This window comes from Urocampus carinirostris, chromosome 2 (genome assembly GCF_059441175.1).
Source record: "Urocampus carinirostris isolate Australia breed hairy pipefish chromosome 2, RoL_Ucar_1.0, whole genome shotgun sequence".
NCBI lineage: Eukaryota > Metazoa > Chordata > Actinopteri > Syngnathiformes > Syngnathidae > Urocampus > Urocampus carinirostris.
In genome coordinates, this window is record NC_142350.1 from 9192880 (window position 1) to 9212004 (window position 19125).

A 19125-nucleotide genomic window follows, 5' to 3' on the forward strand; every position below is an offset into this window, starting at 1 on the left:
CAGGTATGACCCTTCCACTGCGTTTAGGATAACCTTAACTGTGTCAATATGCGAACTGTCGCTCATATCAGCCAACTCGCTCAAAGCAAGCTGTAGAACGAAATCCATTGTACTGTCGTCGGCCATTTTGGATCAGTAAGGCAATCACAGTGAGCGATTACAAAACGTTCAGCAGTGCGCGGCAAGCGATTATCAAGAGACTACATGTCTGATCACTCTCCTGAACACGCCTCTGGCCCCAAGTCAAATCTGATCAAAATCTGAGTAATGAAACATTGTATTTTACACATTTTTCTACGGGTAGGTCAAGGAGTTTACAAAAGTAGCCATTTGGAGACAACCATTTTACAACACTAAAACCTTTGCAAATTTGTATTTTACTTTGGCCAATTTTTTAGATATCATGAAAGAGTTGTAAATGTTTGACTTCTCTTTCCAGAAGTAATATCAGTGATTGTGCACACTTGCACGTAATAATTGTGCATTAAATTTTAATCACGAATTGCTTGGGCTCTGATTTGTATAAAACCCCGGAAAATGTTATAAAATTATGTTGGGAATTTCATTGGCTAACTAATGTGTCAATCATCATTTGAATCTGTTTCTACTGGTTGAACATATTTGGAGCTACAGGAGGCGATGTCCCTTTTATCAAAGAGGCCTGTATAGGCTAATACGGGCTCTGGACCGTAAAAAAAAAGCTTGCTATTGGTCGAGAGTGGTGTCAATCAAAAGGTCAGAGGCTAACGACCGTATTGGGAATAGTTTTACGAGTCTGTTTATTTTTATAGGGGGGTTTTGGAGCGGAACAAACGGATTACTACTAGGAACGTCCAACGAAGCAGAAAAGCTTTTGGTCGTATTTCCCTTTATCCGTTTTCATTACTATTTGGAGTAAATATTTGACATGGTTATATTCAATGGATTGTCCTGGATGTAACAAAGCCATTTTTTATACATTCAACAATTTTGATGACGGCCAGGGGACGTAAGTGGCGAGTTACACCAGCTTTAAAGTTTTAGGGTATCTTTTGGACTGATGGTGATGTTTTTGTTATGAGTACATTTTGAATTGATCATCATATCTTGAATTCCAAGAGTTATCCAACGATATGTGGCATGATGTATTTCAGTGACTGTCTACATCGTACAGACACGTATTTGTTGATCAAAAGTCTGGCTTTTTTGGTACATATTTATTTTAGTATGTGGCTATTTAAAAGCAGTTTTCTGTGGGTCGGCTTATGTGCGATGTAGGCCTATATGCGGTTGAAAAAAGGAAATCACTCGATTATCTTTGCTTTAAACTGCACAATCCTTTCATTTAATGCATTTGTGAAGTGGATTTTTTTCTTGATTTGGATCACGGCTTGTGTGATGGTGGGTCCTCCAGTCACACCAGTTGAGAACCAATGTTCCAATCTACGGGAACATAATTGTAATCACTGTCATCCTTTATGGAAGGTTTTGGGAACGGTTCCAACCATCTCTATCAACAAGACTGAAGGATGTCAGTTGTACCTCAGCCAGGAATCTTTGTGCTGCCACATCGTCAGCGCCAAAAGTTCCGAGATGAACATCCTCATACCGCAAGGAGACGACGATTACGTGAGTGACTCAAGCTTTAGTGCGTCGGCCATTTTGATTAAGCGTTTTCAATTTTACAGAAAGAGCTGCCGCTTCCTGAGCAGTTCAAGACAGTCTGGGATGGATCCAAACTGGTGACGGAACCCAGCGAAATTGCAGCTTGATCGCTCATCAGCAAATAACAGTTAGCATGCTGCTTTTTCCCACCTCTATTATGTATTATTGTATTACCTACCATATGTAACCTAGTAAAAAACACATAACCGACAACAAATATTTTCCCCCCTCAAAAAACTTTTTTTCGAATTTAGATCATTATCTTGTTCAAATTGTGTAGGGGAAAAATGTCAAAAACACATTTTTACTGCTTTATTGTAAAAATATCTTTATACTTTATTACCATATGTAACATAGCAAAATAAACACATCACCCGAAAATAGCATGTGCTAATAGTTAGCATGCACCTCATATATCTTATATTGTTACCATATATAAAAACATTGTTTATTATTGAACTAATCATCCCATTCAATTCTTGTTGTGAAAAACGTTTTTACTTTAAAATGATTTTAAATGTTGTTAAGCAAGTCACTTTGAATATGTCAACACAGTAGAACAGTTTTACCCAAACAAGTGCCAGTTTTCAGCAACCACAAGCATATCCTAAATATTGTACTTTTCCAAAATAAAATGTGTGTTTAGTTTCTTTTTTTAAATATTGAAATATACAAATTACTATTTACATTTCTTACTATAATGATTGATACATTTTTTTGTTTTTGTTTAAAAACTGATTTTTGTGTCCTGAACAGTAAATAAAAAGTGCCCCCTGTATTCTCCTTTCTTCCTTTTCTTTTTTTCCCCACAATTTTGAAATTTTTCTTTGTGAATTTTGGTTGGGTTGAGACAAGTGTGTTGAATGTTTTTTTGTCATATAATTATAATACAAAGGATGCTGTTTAATGTAGGAAATATGCTAAAGCTGTTGTTAAAAGTTGATCTAGACCAGGGGTCGGCAACCTATGACACGCGTGCCAGCAGTGGCACGCAAGGGGTTAACCAGCGGCATGCGAGTGCACAGCAAAATAATAATGATTATATTTTAAAAATGCGCATTTTTACCTGAAATTTAGACATTTTCAGTTGTGCGATGTGTTATTTAGAAGCTTTACGTTAGCACTCCTCGTCCTCTGCTTCGTGTGTCAGTATGTGTTTGCATGGCACCTCACAGAGGAGAGATCCGTGTTTTAACCCAGCCAATGAAACACACGTGTGCGACAAAAGAACGAATACTGATGGCTCCTCGAGCGAAAACATCTTGTTCTTTCCAGCCAGCATGGACAGACAAATGAGGCTTTGTGCAAAAAATGATTGTGCTGTTTTGTGCATTATGCCTCGAAAGCGTTGTACCTCGCACAGCAAGTCATTACGAGCCGAAACATGAAAATGAATTCAAGGATGAGTCTGACATGGCGGAGACATTAAAACGCGAAGTGTCCAGGTACGGCAAACAAACACAGACCCTGAAGACCTTGGTCACTGCTAAAAATACCACCACTGAAGCAGACTATCATATTGCTCACTGCATAGCAAAGCACAGAAAACCACTTACTGATGGCAAATATTTTAAAGTGCACGTGTATGCGTGCGCCAGTGCTTTCTGCTTTGCTGCTGTTTTGATATTTTCTACAACAAGATTTCATTGATGAATTGTATGGTAGCTGTCCATATCACTTGTTTTTTTGATTGTAGTTCATTGCGGATGAAGAATGGTTGATTCTAGTGGCAAAAAGTCATGGATGGCTACAGGCCTTTCCACTTGTTATTCACATTGTTGTCAACATGGCGGCGCATGGATACATGCTTGCGGCTCGTTGTCCAGCTAATCTTCTATTTATTGCCGTTCTCTTGTCTTTTTTGCTTTCACTTTTGGACACATGTGTGGCCAAAAACACTTACAGTAGGGACGAACTTATTCGGTTGGGTGGGCGTCTAAATTTCGACTTTTCGGGCACTTTTCATAACGCCTATGATATACCGAGCGAACTTCAAAGAGACCCGGCATCCTTGTGGACAGCTATTCCTCTTAATAAACGACGCCGGCGGCGCCGTAAAGAAAGGAAACAGAAGCGTGGTTGCCGTGCAGGTAAATGTGTGAAGCGTGTAAGGTCCAAGCAGCAAGATGGACGCAAGGATGGACGCGAGGATGAAACTAATTCCACCATTCATTCCTCGCCGGACAACCGACGCTTTAAACTCAGCGCTCACGAACGGCCACAACGCCGGGAGCTTTTGAAGATCTCGACAAAGACTACAAAGAGTTCAGCTAAGTCAAATGATTCAGCAAAGCTGAAATTTGGTCTGTTAAATATTAGATCGCTTGCTCCAAAAGCTTTACTTGTTGATAACATTATTCGTGATTATAAACTTAACTGTATGGGTCTTTGTGAAACGTGGTTACGCCCGGATGAGCACTTAGCGCTAAATTATGCCTCTCCCCCAGACTACGAGGGTAGTCATATAGCACGCACGCTGAAAAGGGGTGGTGGTGTTGCGCTAATCTCTGAAAAATCGCTCAAATTTAATACACGTACCTCTAATAATTACAAAACGTTTGAGGCTCTTGTGATGCGGTCCCCTCAATTGTCAATTGATGTAATAACTATCTATCGTGCACCTGGGCCATACACAACTTTCTTAGACGAATTTGCTGAACTTTTGTCTGAACTAGTAACCTATGCAGACAAAATTATAATTATGGGAGACTTTAACATTCATATGAACTCCCCACACAGTTCACTTACTATTGCGTTTAGTTCTCTAATTGATGCATTTGGTTTTACTCAACTGGTTGACTTGCCAACCCATAAAAATGGGAACACGCTAGACTTGATTCTGACTCGAGGAGTTTTAACCTCAAACATTATGGTGCTACCGTGTACTACTGTTATCTCTGATCATTATTTAGTGACATTTGAGGTGCTAACTAAATGTAGAGTTAATAAAGCTGAGGGATTTAGCGGACGCAATATAAGCACTGGCACAGTTTCTGAGCTCTTTGAACTCCTTCCTGGTGCAGTTGCGTCCTTTCCTAAATACAATGGCTCGGTTGACTCACTCATGAATGAGTTCAATACCACCCTGACTAGTGTGCTGGATTCAATAGCGCCCATAAAACTAAAATCACGTCCTAAAAGACGCACACCTTGGTTTACTGATGAAACTAGAACCCTTAAAAAAGAATGCAGGAAATGGGAGAGAAAATGGCGCGCTACCAAGCTTGAGGTTTTCCATCAAACCTGGTGTGACAGCTTGTTAAAGTATAAAGCGGCCCTTGCCTCTGCAAAATCGGCCTACCTTTCGAAGGTGATTGCGTCTCAAAAGAACAACCCCAAAGCCCTTTTTGACACTGTAGCATCGCTTACAAGGCAACAGCCTATCGCAGACAGTTCGACACACTCTGCTCAGGAGTTAATGGTCTTCTTCACTAAGAAGATTCAATGCATACAGGAAGAAATTGCAAAAGATATTTTTAGTACCACACGTATTAAAGGACTGAAATTTACAGATGCACGACAGGGTGGCTGCCCTGGGAAAATGGCCGGTTTTAGTGAACTGTCACCTGATGATCTCAAACAAGTGGTGAATGCAGCCAAACCGACAACTTGCCAGTTCGACCCGCTCCCAGGTTCACTTATTAAAAGTCTTTTTAGCGTCCTTGGGCCTTCAATTCTAAATATTATAAATACATCACTCTCCTCAGGTGTAGTTCCAGCAGCTTTTAAGTCCGCCGTTATTAAACCCACACTGAAACGACCCAACCTTGATCCAGAAATATTAAGTAATTACAGACCTGTGTCAAACCTACCTTTCCTCTCTAAAGTACTCGAAAGAGTAGTGGCACAGCAGCTGAATGCTTTCATATCGGAGAATAACCTTTTTGAATCCATGCAATCAGGATTCAGGGCTAACCACTCTACTGAGACAGCTCTGATCAAGGTAACAAATGATCTCCTAATGTCAATGGATTCTGGCGCTTCATCACTTTTGCTGCTGCTGGATCTTAGTGCTGCTTTTGACACAGTGCGCCACAATATCCTACTAGAACGGTTGGAAAAATGGATTGGTCTCTCAGGAGCCGTCCTCTCGTGGTTCAAATCCTACCTCTCAGATAGGACGCACTGTGTTAAATATGGTGAAACGACATCTGAGCCCTTTAATGTTACCTGCGGTGTTCCGCAGGGTTCAGTGCTCGGCCCCCTACTTTTCAACATTTACATGCTTCCATTAGGTGATATTATTCGCAAGTACAATATCAGCTTCCATTGCTACGCAGACGACACTCAACTATATCTTCCGTTGGAGGAATCTTCCACACTAAACTGTGGAAATTTGGAGGCCTGTCTCACTGAGATAAAAGAGTGGATGTCACTCAATTTCTTGCGTCTTAACTCTGAAAAGACCGAAATGTTAGTCATTGGTCCTTCTAAATGCCGGGACTTATTCTCAAAAACTGCTGTGAACATTGACAAATGTCACATCACACAGAGTGACTCAGTTAAAAATTTAGGTGTCATATTTGACCCTGATCTATCCTTTGAGATGCATGTAAAGCAAATTACTAGAACTGCCTTCTTCCATCTTCGCAACATTGCTAAAATCCGTTCAATACTGTCTCAGTCTGATGCGGAAACAATAATTCATGCATTTGTTACCTCCCGTCTCGATTACTGCAATGTACTACTCTCCGGTCTCCCGAAGTCCAGAATCAAGTCTCTTCAGCTAGTACAAAATGCCGCAGCGAGGCTTTTAACCAGGACAAAAAAGTACGATCACATAACACCGATTTTGGCTAACCTGCATTGGCTCCCAGTTAGCCAAAGATGTGACTTCAAAGTTCTCTTAGTATTGTACAAAATCATACATGGACTTGCTCCCTCTTATCTTTCAGATCTGATCTGCCACTATGTCCCGGTCCGAAGCCTACGATCTGAGAGTGCTGGTCTTCTGATGATCCCGAGAGCAAAGAAGTCTTCTGCTGGTTCGAGAGCGTTCTCCATCCGGGCACCGGTGCTGTGGAATGCTCTTCCCCCTGAGATTCGATCTGCAACCTCAGTGGAAATGTTTAAATCTAAACTTAAAACTCACTTCTACTCCATTGCATACGAATAACCTACTCCTCTTGTCGGTTGAAAATAGTTTGTGTAATATAGTGTAACAATCTGTGAAGCCCTTTGAGACTCTTCGTGATTTAGGGCTATACAAATAAAAATGACTTGTCTTGACATTCATTTTTTAGTTAATTGATGAACAAGAATAATGGAAGATAAATTGGTCAGTTATACTAGTGTTTTTCAATCAGTGTGCCGTAAGATCCTGTCTAGTGTGCCGCTGGAATTTGTCCAATTTTATCTTTCCAACAAAATCAGGCCATTATTCAGTATTTTGCAATCTTCAGACGAGGAACTGTAATAGTCATCCATATCAGTAGGTGGCAGTAGATTTTTATATACTTTTTATGTAGTAATTATCTGCTCTTGAGGTAGCACAGTACATTTAATAACTTAATTTGTTTAACAAAGCGGTTTAAGATTGCACTGTAAAAAAATAAAAACAAAAAGCACATCATTCTATTTTATTCTAAGTATTATTTTCTTCTTTTTATATCCTAATAATCTTCTTATGAGGTAGTACAGTGAAATATTTGACATAACTTCATCTTCAAACATTTTCGACGGACGGTATGCCTCAGAACTTTTTTATAATTAAAAGTGTACCTTGGTTCAAAAGGGGTTGAAAAACATTGAGTTACAGTATACGATTAAACTGTATATCCATGTTGGATATTTGGACTGGTGTAAAAAGACAGCTCTGTTGGATATTAAAAAAATGTTGCGCTAGTCATTAATCTTGGTGTGGCACACTGATTTACAAGGAAATTTGACAGTGGCACTCCACACCAAAAAGGTTGCTGACCCCTAATCTTGACTGATATTTCAGGACTTAAACGACTATGTATTTGAACTAATCGATATTTGATGCAAACAAAATGGGGGAATGTTTGCTTCAATAGATGAATGAGAAAAATCAGAACTTGAACAAGGTAAACAGACATCTTGGCTATCTTCGTTGCATCATTTTGAGAGATTGTTGGACTGACTACACGTCTTGAGAATTGTGGTTTAGGGTTTTTTATGGCATTTTTTTACTGATAATTATTGGTCCTAAGAAAGTTAACGATAAGGAGAAGGAAAAGAGGAAAACGGTGAGAACAACCATCGAGGTTAAGAAGGAAATGATTGCGAATTTGGTGTACAAGTGTTTGCCATCAAACTGCTGGATAAAGGTACAGTAAATGCTTTCAAATTTATATTTTTGTCCTATGTTAAATCTCTATTAAGTACACATTTTAAGAATAATCGCTGTTTAGGGTAAATATTTTATTAAAATTTTGGCTACTTATGGTTTTGAAATGTGCATGAACGTATAAAAAAAAAAACTAAAACTTTGCAGGTGAAAACATGTTTCAGGACTCAAAAAATCCCATGTTTAAACACCGATCCCAAACAGATTGTAGTCAAGTACTGACATATCATTGTACAGGAAGACCTCGTTTTTTTGCTTTATCTGCGTCGATGTTTAATCACCTTATTGCCTTGCGAGTCTTGCGTAAAGAGATCGTCAGAGATTTGCAGTTTCCTCGTGTTATGCATCACAACGTTCCGGTCGTTGTGCTTTTTGAGGGGACTCCTCCAGGGCGGGTGAGCAATCACCCTAAAGCCATCCGAGTCCTGCGTGAACATCCTGGACAAGTTGTCCATATTGTAGTTCTGCTTTGATCGCTTTTTGGGAGGAGAGAACGAGACGGATGAAAATAGGTTTTCTTTATCGTCGTTCAGAAAAGGGGGAGAAAGTTGGAGCCATTCCTTGGCTTCCACTTCTAACTGAAAGGATTCTTTATCTTCGCTTGAATGGAAATCTATAACTGCTTTGTTTGATGGGACAGACGATCCTTGGCTACAGTTAGAATCAGTTGTTTTCACCCCTGGGATTCCATGCTCTAATTTAAGTTCTATTTCGTCAGGTTGCTCTTCTTGGACTCTCAGGTGACTGTTTTCTTTCTTTTGGTTAACTCTTGGTTGAATGTCCTTTTCAATTTTGTCGGCCTGCTTCTCTCCAAATTTGCAGTCAATCATCATATTTGGTTGCTCTCTGATTAGGCTGTGATTTATACACTCCAGCTCATCTACTTTCCCATGTCCGGGGACATTCTCTTCCAATTCATCCGGCAGGCATTGAATTCTGCAAAGGATATTTAAATCTTTATTATCAATGCTATAACTCGATGGAAGCACACTATTAGATTTCTGGAGCAATTTAAATAAATGTTTACATGCCCCAAGGGGCAACAAATAACTCTGTATACATACCGTCTGCGCGTGTTACGATTATAATGAGCAACGTCATTACAAAAATAGAAATCACTTAACTTTATTTCACTTTAACATTAAAAAAGGATGGTTTAAATTCATGTCAATCACTAAATTCAACTAAGAACCTTGCTTATTTCCTCCAAGAGTGAGCTTCGCTGCTGCGTCTCATGTTTACAAGACGTGCTTGTAATCCGGCTTGCCAAAAGCATAGACTTACATTCAGTGTTCCCTCCAAGCTGCGCGCGTGCGCAATTGCGCACTGCTCGCACATTCTCAGCGCACAAGAAAATCTAGCCAGCGCACAAAAATGAGGGATCAAAATTACTAATTAAGAAGCGACTTAAGTAAAAGTTACAGTGCATGAAGGTAAAAATACACGGGTCCTAAATGCGGTATTTTGAAGTCGAGTCGAAGTAGAACGAGGTTGAGTAAAGTTAGTGGAGTTTGTCGAGAACCGGCTTCTTCGGCTCGGCTCACTAAAAGGAACCGGCTCTTTCGTGTCCTAAACGGCTCTTCAGGTTGTTTTTGCTTCTTTAATCCCAACACGACCAAATATTATGTAAAATTATGCACAAAATGACTTAAAGGAAGGGGAATGGAACAAAACAGAAAAAATACCAAAATGAAAAAGTAGTGAAAAGCTGAGAAAAAAAGAAACAAAAGGAAGAGAAAAAAGAAGGAAACATTTAGAAAAAAAGCCAGAAAAAAGAAAAGAAAGAAATGTAGGGAAAAAGTAAATAGAGAACAAAATGAAAAAAGTAACAGCTTGGAAAAAATAAACACAATGAGATTTTTTTTTAAAGGAATTTTCAAAAAGTAGGAAAAAACACAGAAAAAAGAAGAAAAAGTTTGTGTTGCATTCAAATAATTTCCAATGATATCAAGTGAATCTTGTTGCCAACATTGTACTTCCACTAAAAAATGTGATTAAGTACAGTTCTGTATCTTGCAACCGACTAAATAAGCCCCCAAAAATGTTAATATTATGCGACAAAATGTATCAGGAAATAAAAAGAAATGGATATCTTGTGAAATAATTGTAAGAACAAACGACGTTTGTAGGCCGTACAACCTTTGCAATAGTACATGAGTCAATTCATTCAAAAGAGAAAAATAATTTTACATTCCCGGAAACTCAGCAAAATGTAACTTGATGTCAAGTTTTGGACATGTTTGATAATTAATTATCTTGCCACACTTGGGATTATGGCTGCTCACTGTTGTTTTAAGCCAGGGGTCGGGAACCTTTTTGACTCAAAGAGCCATAAAAGCAAAAAATATTAATTTTATTTTGGGAAAGAGCCACACCATAAATTATGAGACAAATTTACTAAATTGCTAAACCGGCGCCCCAGACAAAAGCTTAGTCTTCAGCACATTTATTTTTGATGATTTGATAAAAATTATGAAAAGAGAATAATGCCAGAGCCCCTGTCCCAAATTCAACAAACAGACCACTTTAAACTTGTCTCTTTCTTGCAATTACTCAAGATCGGTTAAACTCCTTTTGACCTTTTTTTTCATACATATTGGTTTCAAAACCAGATGCAAGGATTTATTTTGTAAAAACGTCACAACATTCTGAGAATAGGGAGCCTTATGTGCTTACCTTTGGCGAGAGATGGGAGGGAATGCTTGTACTTTTTGCATAGCTCCACCCATCCCTCCCACTCACCCAATCAAATGACTAAGTTCTCTTCCGGTGTTTTGACGTATTTACAGTTCTGTGGATTCATCATAAAGTATCTGAACACTGAACACAGATTATTTAGTGAACTTTTAAATAAAGGATTCTTTAGCGTTGTACAGCCAAAACGAGTTTTTTTTCCCCTTTTTTTGTGTGACACCTTGACTGTAAATTGTAGTGAAAAACGTGCCCTATATATACTGCGAAGTGTTACCTTTAAATTTAGCTTTTGTTTGGCTTTACGTGTACCTGAATAGGATAGACACCTTCGGTTTTGAACAAGATGGAGAAATTTTGCATGCAATCAAATTGGTCTCTGAGCCACAGATACTCATAGAAAGAGCCATTAATGGCTCGCGAGCCATAGGTTCCCGACCCCTGTTTTAAGCGTTGCTCACCGACTTTGTGTAAACGCTCAGACCCAAGGAAAATTAGAGGGAACATTGCTTACATTATATATCAGTGGATACAATGGTAGCATTTTTGGCGTGAGGGCAAAAAAATGAAACAGAAATATCCCGGGGAAATCAACCAATATACATGAGGTTTTTTTAAGACACCAGCCCAGAGTTTGTGTCATTTATGTCTGCACTACAAGTCCAACAGTGCTTTGGGGTATAATAATATCCCAGATAAGGGAAAATGCGTGTGCACACAAGAAATCAGATTAGCCAATTGGGTATGAATGCACAAGTAAACAGAAAATTAAAGGACTAACCCAACTATTTTAATCAGATTACTCGTAGATGCACTAAAATCTTAACTGGATTATTGTGCACATTCACATGGATTTATAGCAGCAGTATTCCGAATCCAAGTGGGTTATTTTCAGCATGCAAACGTACCCATTTCGAGGAAAAAAATAGCTTGATATAGAGCTCTGTTTGGTCTTCGGCATCTCTGTCTTAGTCTGTGTGAAGTTGAACACCACCGCCAAACTGTAACCTGTGCCCATTGCTCGTGGGTTGAGCATCTTAGAGATAGGCTTGACTACTTTTTTCTGCAAAACCGAAAAAAAAAACGTATTGAATTGTAATTCATGTTTACATTGTGCATTAATACCACCAACCTTCTTAGCTTTTTCTTTAAGCTCTACGGTGTCCAACCACACGCCACATTCCTCGTGGACAGGTTTTGGTTGAACTGATTTAGATTTCTTCATTGAGAAACCTGGAGGAAAAAAACATATATATTTAGTTTATCTATAATTTTATAGAGAAACGATACAGTAGTAGTTTCCCACTGCGTTAACTACTACGACATTGAAATATTAACTCTTTGTCTGAAAAGAAAAATGCACACTATCTTCACAATAATAAAGTCGTTTTGTTTTTAAAGACTAAATTAAAAGCCCAGTTATTAAAAGGAGTCCTTTATCTGTTTATTTTTAACTTTTTTACCTTTTTCTTGTTCACGGAGCTTTTTGTTTCCTACGTTTGAGTATGGCGCCTCAATGACAGACTGCCCCTCATGTTTGACTGTTTAAAAAATTAAAAATTACATGCATGAAACTAAATTATGGAAAAGATAATAGGTAATAAAGTACAGATTGCATTTATTGAAAAGGTAAAAAAATAATTAACAACTATTTTTTTGGATTCCACTAAACATTTTACGTTTTAATCAGGCGCGTTGGACCTCACGAAACATGGTCCTAGCACGAGGGTGTGTTTAGACTAACGTCACACTACCCTCACGGAAACGGTTAGCGTCTATTGTTTATTTCATATTCAGTTCTAAATGTATCGATAAATTGAAGAAACGTGGGACAAAATAATACTAAATAACACGTCTTTAGCACGAATACAAATCTGAATATTGACCATTTATGTCAAATCTCAATAATTTAAAGGCTGTTTGCTATAAATTAGCACTGGAAGCTAACAGCAAGCTAGCTTGTTTACTGTAAAGTAAAATGGCGTCAAACTCTTAATTTGCCCACATCATATTTGTTTTCCTCTGTTATTGTTAAAGTTTAACACTATTGAGAATTTTTGTGTCGAGCTACTGAACTTAGTTTTATTTAATCAGGGAATTCCGCTTCTGTTTCACTAGAATAAGAGAATAATTATTAATTCGCATGTCGCGCTGTGTGATAACACCTATTTGAATATAGAGCGTTATAATAACGCATCTATTATTTATGATCAATCTGTGAAATGACTCATGTATTCATATTATTTAGCATCATGTTTCATGGCATACCAGTTGCTGGGAGCATAGGAGGAGGTATGGTGTTTTTCATTGAAATGTTCCTTTGATTGTTCTCATAATCGTGTGAACACATAAAACTATTAAGGACACATTATTGCATGGATATATATAACATAGCTAAAGTTATTAGTATTTTAGATCACATCTTAAATTGTGACTTTTTTTTCCAGGACCCCCCGCCAATAAACCCGAACTGTATGAGGTACAAATGAGCATTTTCTCTCAATTTTGGTGACTTCATATTGGTATATTGCTTTTTTTTTTGTTTATCATTTCAGGAGGTGAAACTGTACAAAAATGCAAGAGAACGAGAAAAGTGAGTGATTTTTCTACACTGCAAAAGGAAAACTAATGTTTCCCTTTTTAGTTTGATTTAACTAACAGTTTCAAAATGACTTACTGTGATATAATAACAAACCAAAATAATTGATAAATATTCTCATTATCCTCAACATATAGTTTAACTCATCCTAAGGAACATTAATAATTATTTTACTAGGAAAAGGGGAGTGCAGTTATTAGATAACGTCGCTCATCTAATTTGTCTATCATAATTTAGCTCAGTTTAAGGATTTTAAATTTTTTACAACCTTTTTCTATATTTCAAATGATTTTTTTTTGTGAAACAAATCACCAATTATCAGTTTTTAATATTGTACTATTACTTTAATTTAATATAAGGAAATAAAAACTTTTGTGACTTTTAAGGGAGTTTTGATTACTCATTCTAAAATTTTGTTTTTATTCTTCTAAAAATCAAGGTAAAAATCAGGCAGGAAAGAAAATACAAATATTACTTAAAATACGGGAAATGTTCTGCCATCTTAGTGGACATTGTGTAAGTGGAGCACTGGTAAAGGAGGATATTTAAAAATATTTCCCGATTATTAAAATGGTTTAGTAACTGTTTCAAGGATTTATAATGACTGTGGGTTGTTTCTCTGCTAAGGTACGACAACATGGCGGAGTTGTTTGCTGTAGTCAAGACTTTGCAGGCCCTGGAGAAAGCCTATATCAAAGACTGTGTCACACCAAATGAGTGAGTTGAGATTTACTCTTTTTAAAGGTCCATTGTTATTATATAGTGTTGTAGAAATACTTTATTAATTCAAACAAAAAGCTATGGTTCAAATGATTTGCAATAACACACATATTATAACATAAACAGGATTTCAGGTTTAAAAAATGGGTAATTACATCTCAGAATTTGAGAAAGCTAACATGTTGGTCCACCAGCTTACTACTAGGAGAGGCTGAATGACCGTTTTGCAATGCTAGGTGGTTCCGTTGGTGCTTTTAGGATTTAGCAGCCACTTATAAAAACGGCTGAGCCATGCTTGTGATGGTCGCTAAGTGCCTTCATTCAAACATCTTCCACTTTTTTGTAAGTTTCCTTCTTGAGCTACTCCTGACAGCCACTTGGCTGCAGGCTATGGCTTGCCACTTTAGCCGCTCTTGTTATTGTTGGCTGCTCTTGCTTTATCATTCAGTGTCACTCGCCTTCCACAGCTAAGCCCTGCATGTCATGTCCTGTGATTCAGGCATCTTTGACCATTTCCCACTCTTTCCTTCTCTAGCCACTCTTGTTAACCTCTTGGCTGCAGGCTTTGTTTGCCGCTATTGTTACTGTTAGCAGCCCCTGCTTTTTCCTTCAGTGACTAGCGTTCCACAATGGTACTGCAACCGACTGTTGCTGATTTATGGTACTGACGCTTGAAAAATGCAACCATTTACTAGCATTTTTAGTAGCTTTTCCTGCTAGCTATTAAAGGTAGCTGCTTACACGAGCCATTTGCTCTTTTTGGCAACCTAGGCTGCATCCTTGCTCACATAGAAAATATGGAAATGGGTTTCCAAATTTTACCAAGCAGTATCCTTCAAGATTCCGTAGTCTTTTATCCGAATGCATGCGCATCAGCTCCATTCTAAGCTACAACAAACTCTTTTGGTGATTTATTACACACTTAAAGTTTTGCTTCTGTGGATGCACCATTGTTATTTGTATTTGTTTTGTTTTTTCTAGGTATACCGGTTCATGTTCAAGACTCCTGGTACAGTACAAAGCAGCATTCAAACAAGTGCAGGGCTCCGACGTGGGCTCGATCGACGACTTTTGTCGGAAATACAGAGTGAGATTTTTTTTTTTAGAAATATCCCTTGATGAAGACTTGTAATCAATGCTACAGGGGTAATTTTGTGCCCTCTCAAAGCTGGACTGCCCACTGGCTATGGAAAGAATCAAGGAGGATCGGCCCATTACCATCAAGGACGATAAGGGCAACTTGAATCGCTGCATCGCCGACATAGTTTCTGTACGTTCCCCCTTCAATTATTTCTGTCAAAACCCTTGTGTAGAGATATTAAAATTAAATCATTGAGTGTTTATCTGCTCTTATTTTTTAGCTGTTTATCACAGTGATGGACAAGCTGAGACTGGAGATCAGAGCCATGGATGAGGTAGCATATATATATATATATATATATATATATATATATAGATAATGAATTTTTCCAGTCATTGATCAGTTGATAAATACTTACTATAATTGCATCAAGACTGTGCCAACAGTGATCGAACTGGATAGCAGTGGTCTGGGCATCAAATCCTATCCACCAGCTGTGAGAGACATTGATGGTTGTTCACAATTGCATAACATTAAATTCAATGGGATTCGACCAGAGTTTCTGCTGGGAAGAGCTTCAGATCCAATCAACAAGACCACTAGGAATACAGACGTCATATAAAAATGCACTAGGTCTTTTCTCATTATCATACTATTTTTAGTCTCGACACCAAATATGTTAGAGTAGAGAGAATGTTGTTTCACTTTTTCTCAGCTCAAACTAAGCATTGTAAGTGACAAACATTTTATTACAAACAGCCTTGCTTTTTTGATATCTTTCAGGACGATAAAATTATTTCCCACAATGTTGTTCTCTCAATTTAGTACTGGAGGACCAAAACAATGCCTTTCTCGTCACTCAGCTTAGTTTTGCATGCGTTTCACAACGATTATGTGAATCTTACCATAAACCGGTTAAAGGTCTGACAATCTTCTCGTGGCCCAGCCCAGTAAAAATATTAACAATTTGGGACCGACTAAAAATAGAGTGATGATGAGACGTATTGCCTATTCATGTGTCGTCTGCATCTCGAGTGGTCTAGTGGATAGGATCTGCAGCACTCTGCCCCCCGATCTGGGTTTGACAACCGTTGTATCCAATGCAATTGTGATCGATGATGTGTATCGACTGATCATTTTGTGCAATCTTAGCCCTTACAGTAGTTTTTTTTCCATGTGCTTTAAAATCTGGTGTGCCTTATATATGAAAAAATACCACAAAATACTTATTTTTCGGTGTGCGTCTTATAATTCGGTGCGCCTCATATTGCAGAAAATACTATTTATTTATTTTACATTGATACACGGTTGTGCTGCTGTTTTGATCAGCGACTAAATAAGATCTCCTTTTGGATTAGATATAGACATATGTGTTTCCTTATCCTCACTGTAAATGTGGAACTGGAGTCGTCCAATTTCGTTGTCACAGCATATCCCATGTTGTAACAATGACAATAAAGGCATATTCTATTCTATTCTATTCCAGATCCAACCGGACCTGCGCGAGCTAATGGAGACAATGAACAGAATGAGCAACATGCCTCCAGATTCGGAAGCCAAAGACAAAGTTGGACGCTGGTCAGTGGGCATTGCCGGGCGAGTATTTTACCAATACACGCCCGTTCTTATTTAAAAACGCTTCTCGTGCGCCTTTAGGTTGAGTACTTTGAGCGGCATGTCAGCCTCAGACGAATTAGATGACAGCCAAGTGCGGCAGATGCTCTTCGACCTGGAATCGGCGTACAACGCTTTCAACCGCTTCCTGCACTCCTGAGCCAATCATATTTGTCTGTTTAGGTCACGTGATGCGTTCTGATCAAAACTCAATTTCTTTGTTTTCCTTTCTAGCTTTGTCTACAACTTATTTGTAATAATTCGGGGTCATTAAAATGAGTATATTATTATGACTAGGTTTTTTTTCCTATCAGAACAGATTATTAATCTACAGTAATATGTTTATTTTCTTTCAACTACTCTAGTCTCTTCTCACCTCAACCGGATCTAGGGCTTACAGGATATATTTATTATGTTAGTATCATTGTAAATACAAATTTTTGGATGACAGATATGATCATAACCATTTCGTTTTAACAATAAAAGTTGCAATTTAACTCAAAATCCGATTTATGAGTCCTTGATTTATTTCATGCAAGCACAAATGGTAACATTTCTTTTTGAAGCCAGCTCACCAGTGCTGGGTCATTGAGATTTTCTTTGAAATTGGATTTCTAATTGGCATGAGAAACAATTGACATGAGCAGTGTCTTTTTAAACATCCTAGATTATCACAACATTATTTTATAAATAAGCTAATATATGTAAATCCACGACTGCCTTTAGTGGGTGACTAAGCCTTTTTAACCCTACAAATAATGAAAACCTGACAATAACATAGTAAAAAAGCAAAAGGAAAGCTTACTGTTCCTCTGCTTGTTCGTTTTTATTTAGGTGTAAGACGATATGTCTGTCAAAATATAAAATAAGAATTATGCAGTCGCTTTTTTTAAAGTTTTTATTACAGAATATTCTGGGCACAGATGAGCTACAGAAAAATGGATGTAAAATTCCCAAGAGCAAAGTCAAAATGGCTGAAAATCTTACACTTTGATGGCGGTCCATGAGTGAGGGGTTTATTTTGTTTTTAATTTTGAACACCTGCAAAGGAGATCGCATCGAATGCCAGTTCTTTCTTTTGACTGTGTAACCTCAATGTCTTTAGGTGTTTTGGCTAATAGGCACTATTTACTTCATTGTTTTTATAGTCTAATATTGCTGTTTTATTTCCACGCCTTTTAAAAGAGATCTGTTGTTGTAACTCGCAAGTTTTTTTTTTTTTTTTAAAGAAAGTGCTCAGATAAGGGCTTTTGGATTTCATATCTGAGGTTTGGGCTCTCCACAGTTCTACCTGCAGGTCCAAAGTCCCTTGATGTCTTCTATCCTCATTTTGAGTGCCTATAAAACCATAAACTTAACAATGAGGCAAAACAAAACCTTAACTTGGAGGAAAATGGAAAAAGGAAACAATGGTGTTGCTAAATGAAGAACTTTAGTGATTACAGGATATATAAAGGAGTTATAAAGGACTGAAATAATAGTGGGGTTAACGTCATTTTGTAATGTGTCTCTGCGTATATCGTCATTACTGTATGAGTTCTTCATTTACAGTACAATGTATATACATTTCTTTCTTGTTCACTTATTTAGTCACTATTAATGCACTTTGTATTTATTAATATACTTCTCTTGGAGTATAATTACTTACTTTTATCCATTCATTCAGTTGTGGCTCAGTGTCTACAATTTTTCAGGTGTTGTTTTAGCTTGCAGTTAGGAGAAGGCTTTGAGTTTAAACAGTACTTGCTAGTCAAAGTGTTAACATCTGACACACCTCCTCAACCAGAGGGCCCCAACCGAGGTTTGTACTGGGCACGGGTGTGTCAAGTCACCACACACCTGTGCCCAATTATCCTGCACTCTTTAAAAAAGACATTTTGGGTTCCATCTGTATTGGGGCGGCATTGGCTCAGGAGGTAGAGCGCTCATCTTGGGATCAAGGGATCGCAGGTTCGATTTCCAGCTCCTCCGTGTTATATGTTGAAATGCCCTTGGGCAAGACACTGAATCCCAAATGCCCCCAATAAGCAGGTCGGCGCCTTGCATGGCTTGCTTGGCCGCTATTGGTGTGTGAGTGTGTGAATGAGTTCGTGTGAAGCACATTTTAAAGCGCTTTGGGAGGTCTTCATTGACTTGAAAAGCGCTACATAAATGCAGACCATTTACCATTCATTTCACCTGCCATTGGGATCCGTTTTGATTGTCATTTCCTTCCACCGTCATTTCTTGTTTGGACATTTAGTTACTTCGTTACTTTACCTCTTGTAATTTCCATCTGTTTTTTTTTTTTTGTTTATTTGTGGATTTTGTTAGTTGTATAGTGCCCACTTGTTTGTCTGGTAATTTGGTTCTGGTTTAAATAAATACAATCTTTGTTTTGACCACCCTCTGCGTCCCAATACTTGCCTCCCCCACATGGGTCCATCCACAACCCAAAACTTAACACAAAGCGGTGGTGCGAAGTAG

At 38.0% G+C, this 19125-nt stretch overlaps 3 protein-coding genes across 7 annotated transcripts in view; 2 read left to right on the forward strand and 1 right to left on the reverse strand.

Moving 5' to 3' along the window:
* LOC148370955 (adenylyl cyclase-associated protein 2-like) overlaps nucleotides 1-2411 on the forward strand; it is a 23502-nt gene extending 21091 nt beyond the window's left edge. For both annotated transcript variants that reach the window (XM_088328784.1, XM_088328783.1), the window contains exons 12-13: nucleotides 1465-1608; nucleotides 1668-2411. In XM_088328784.1, the coding sequence (XP_088184910.1) occupies nucleotides 1465-1608; nucleotides 1668-1751 (228 nt within the window). In that variant the 3' untranslated portion in view covers nucleotides 1752-2411. The remainder of the gene's footprint in view (nucleotides 1-1464; nucleotides 1609-1667) is intronic.
* Nucleotides 1-12375, reverse strand: part of aunip (aurora kinase A and ninein interacting protein) — a 22591-nt gene extending 10216 nt beyond the window's left edge. For 2 of the 3 annotated variants that reach the window (XM_088328788.1, XM_088328787.1), the window contains exons 1-4: nucleotides 12109-12373; nucleotides 11778-11878; nucleotides 11554-11708; nucleotides 8236-8890 (exon numbers count right to left, since the gene is read on the reverse strand). In XM_088328788.1, coding sequence (XP_088184914.1) covers nucleotides 8236-8890; nucleotides 11554-11708; nucleotides 11778-11870 — 903 coding nt within the window. In that variant the 5' untranslated portion in view covers nucleotides 11871-11878; nucleotides 12109-12373. Of the gene's footprint in view, nucleotides 1-1291; nucleotides 1423-8235; nucleotides 8891-11553; nucleotides 11709-11777; nucleotides 11879-12108 lie in introns of those variants that run through there. The other variant, XM_088328785.1, reaches the window with a different exon arrangement.
* On the forward strand, nucleotides 12351-17168 carry vps28 (VPS28 subunit of ESCRT-I). Of its 2 annotated transcripts, XM_088328790.1 has the most exons (10): nucleotides 12351-12412; nucleotides 12894-12937; nucleotides 13093-13124; nucleotides 13201-13238; nucleotides 13872-13961; nucleotides 14946-15051; nucleotides 15133-15234; nucleotides 15326-15379; nucleotides 16532-16623; nucleotides 16702-17168. In XM_088328790.1, the coding sequence occupies exons 2-10, from the start codon at nucleotides 12898-12900 to the stop codon at nucleotides 16817-16819; spliced, it is 672 nt and encodes a 223-aa protein (XP_088184916.1). In that variant the 5' UTR covers nucleotides 12351-12412; nucleotides 12894-12897; the 3' UTR covers nucleotides 16820-17168. The 2 variants fall into 2 exon arrangements, with proteins under 2 accessions (XP_088184916.1, XP_088184915.1); XM_088328789.1 differs by lacking the exon at nucleotides 12351-12412 and having other exon boundaries at nucleotides 12419-12937.
* The last annotated feature ends 1957 nt before the right edge of the window (nucleotides 17169-19125 follow it).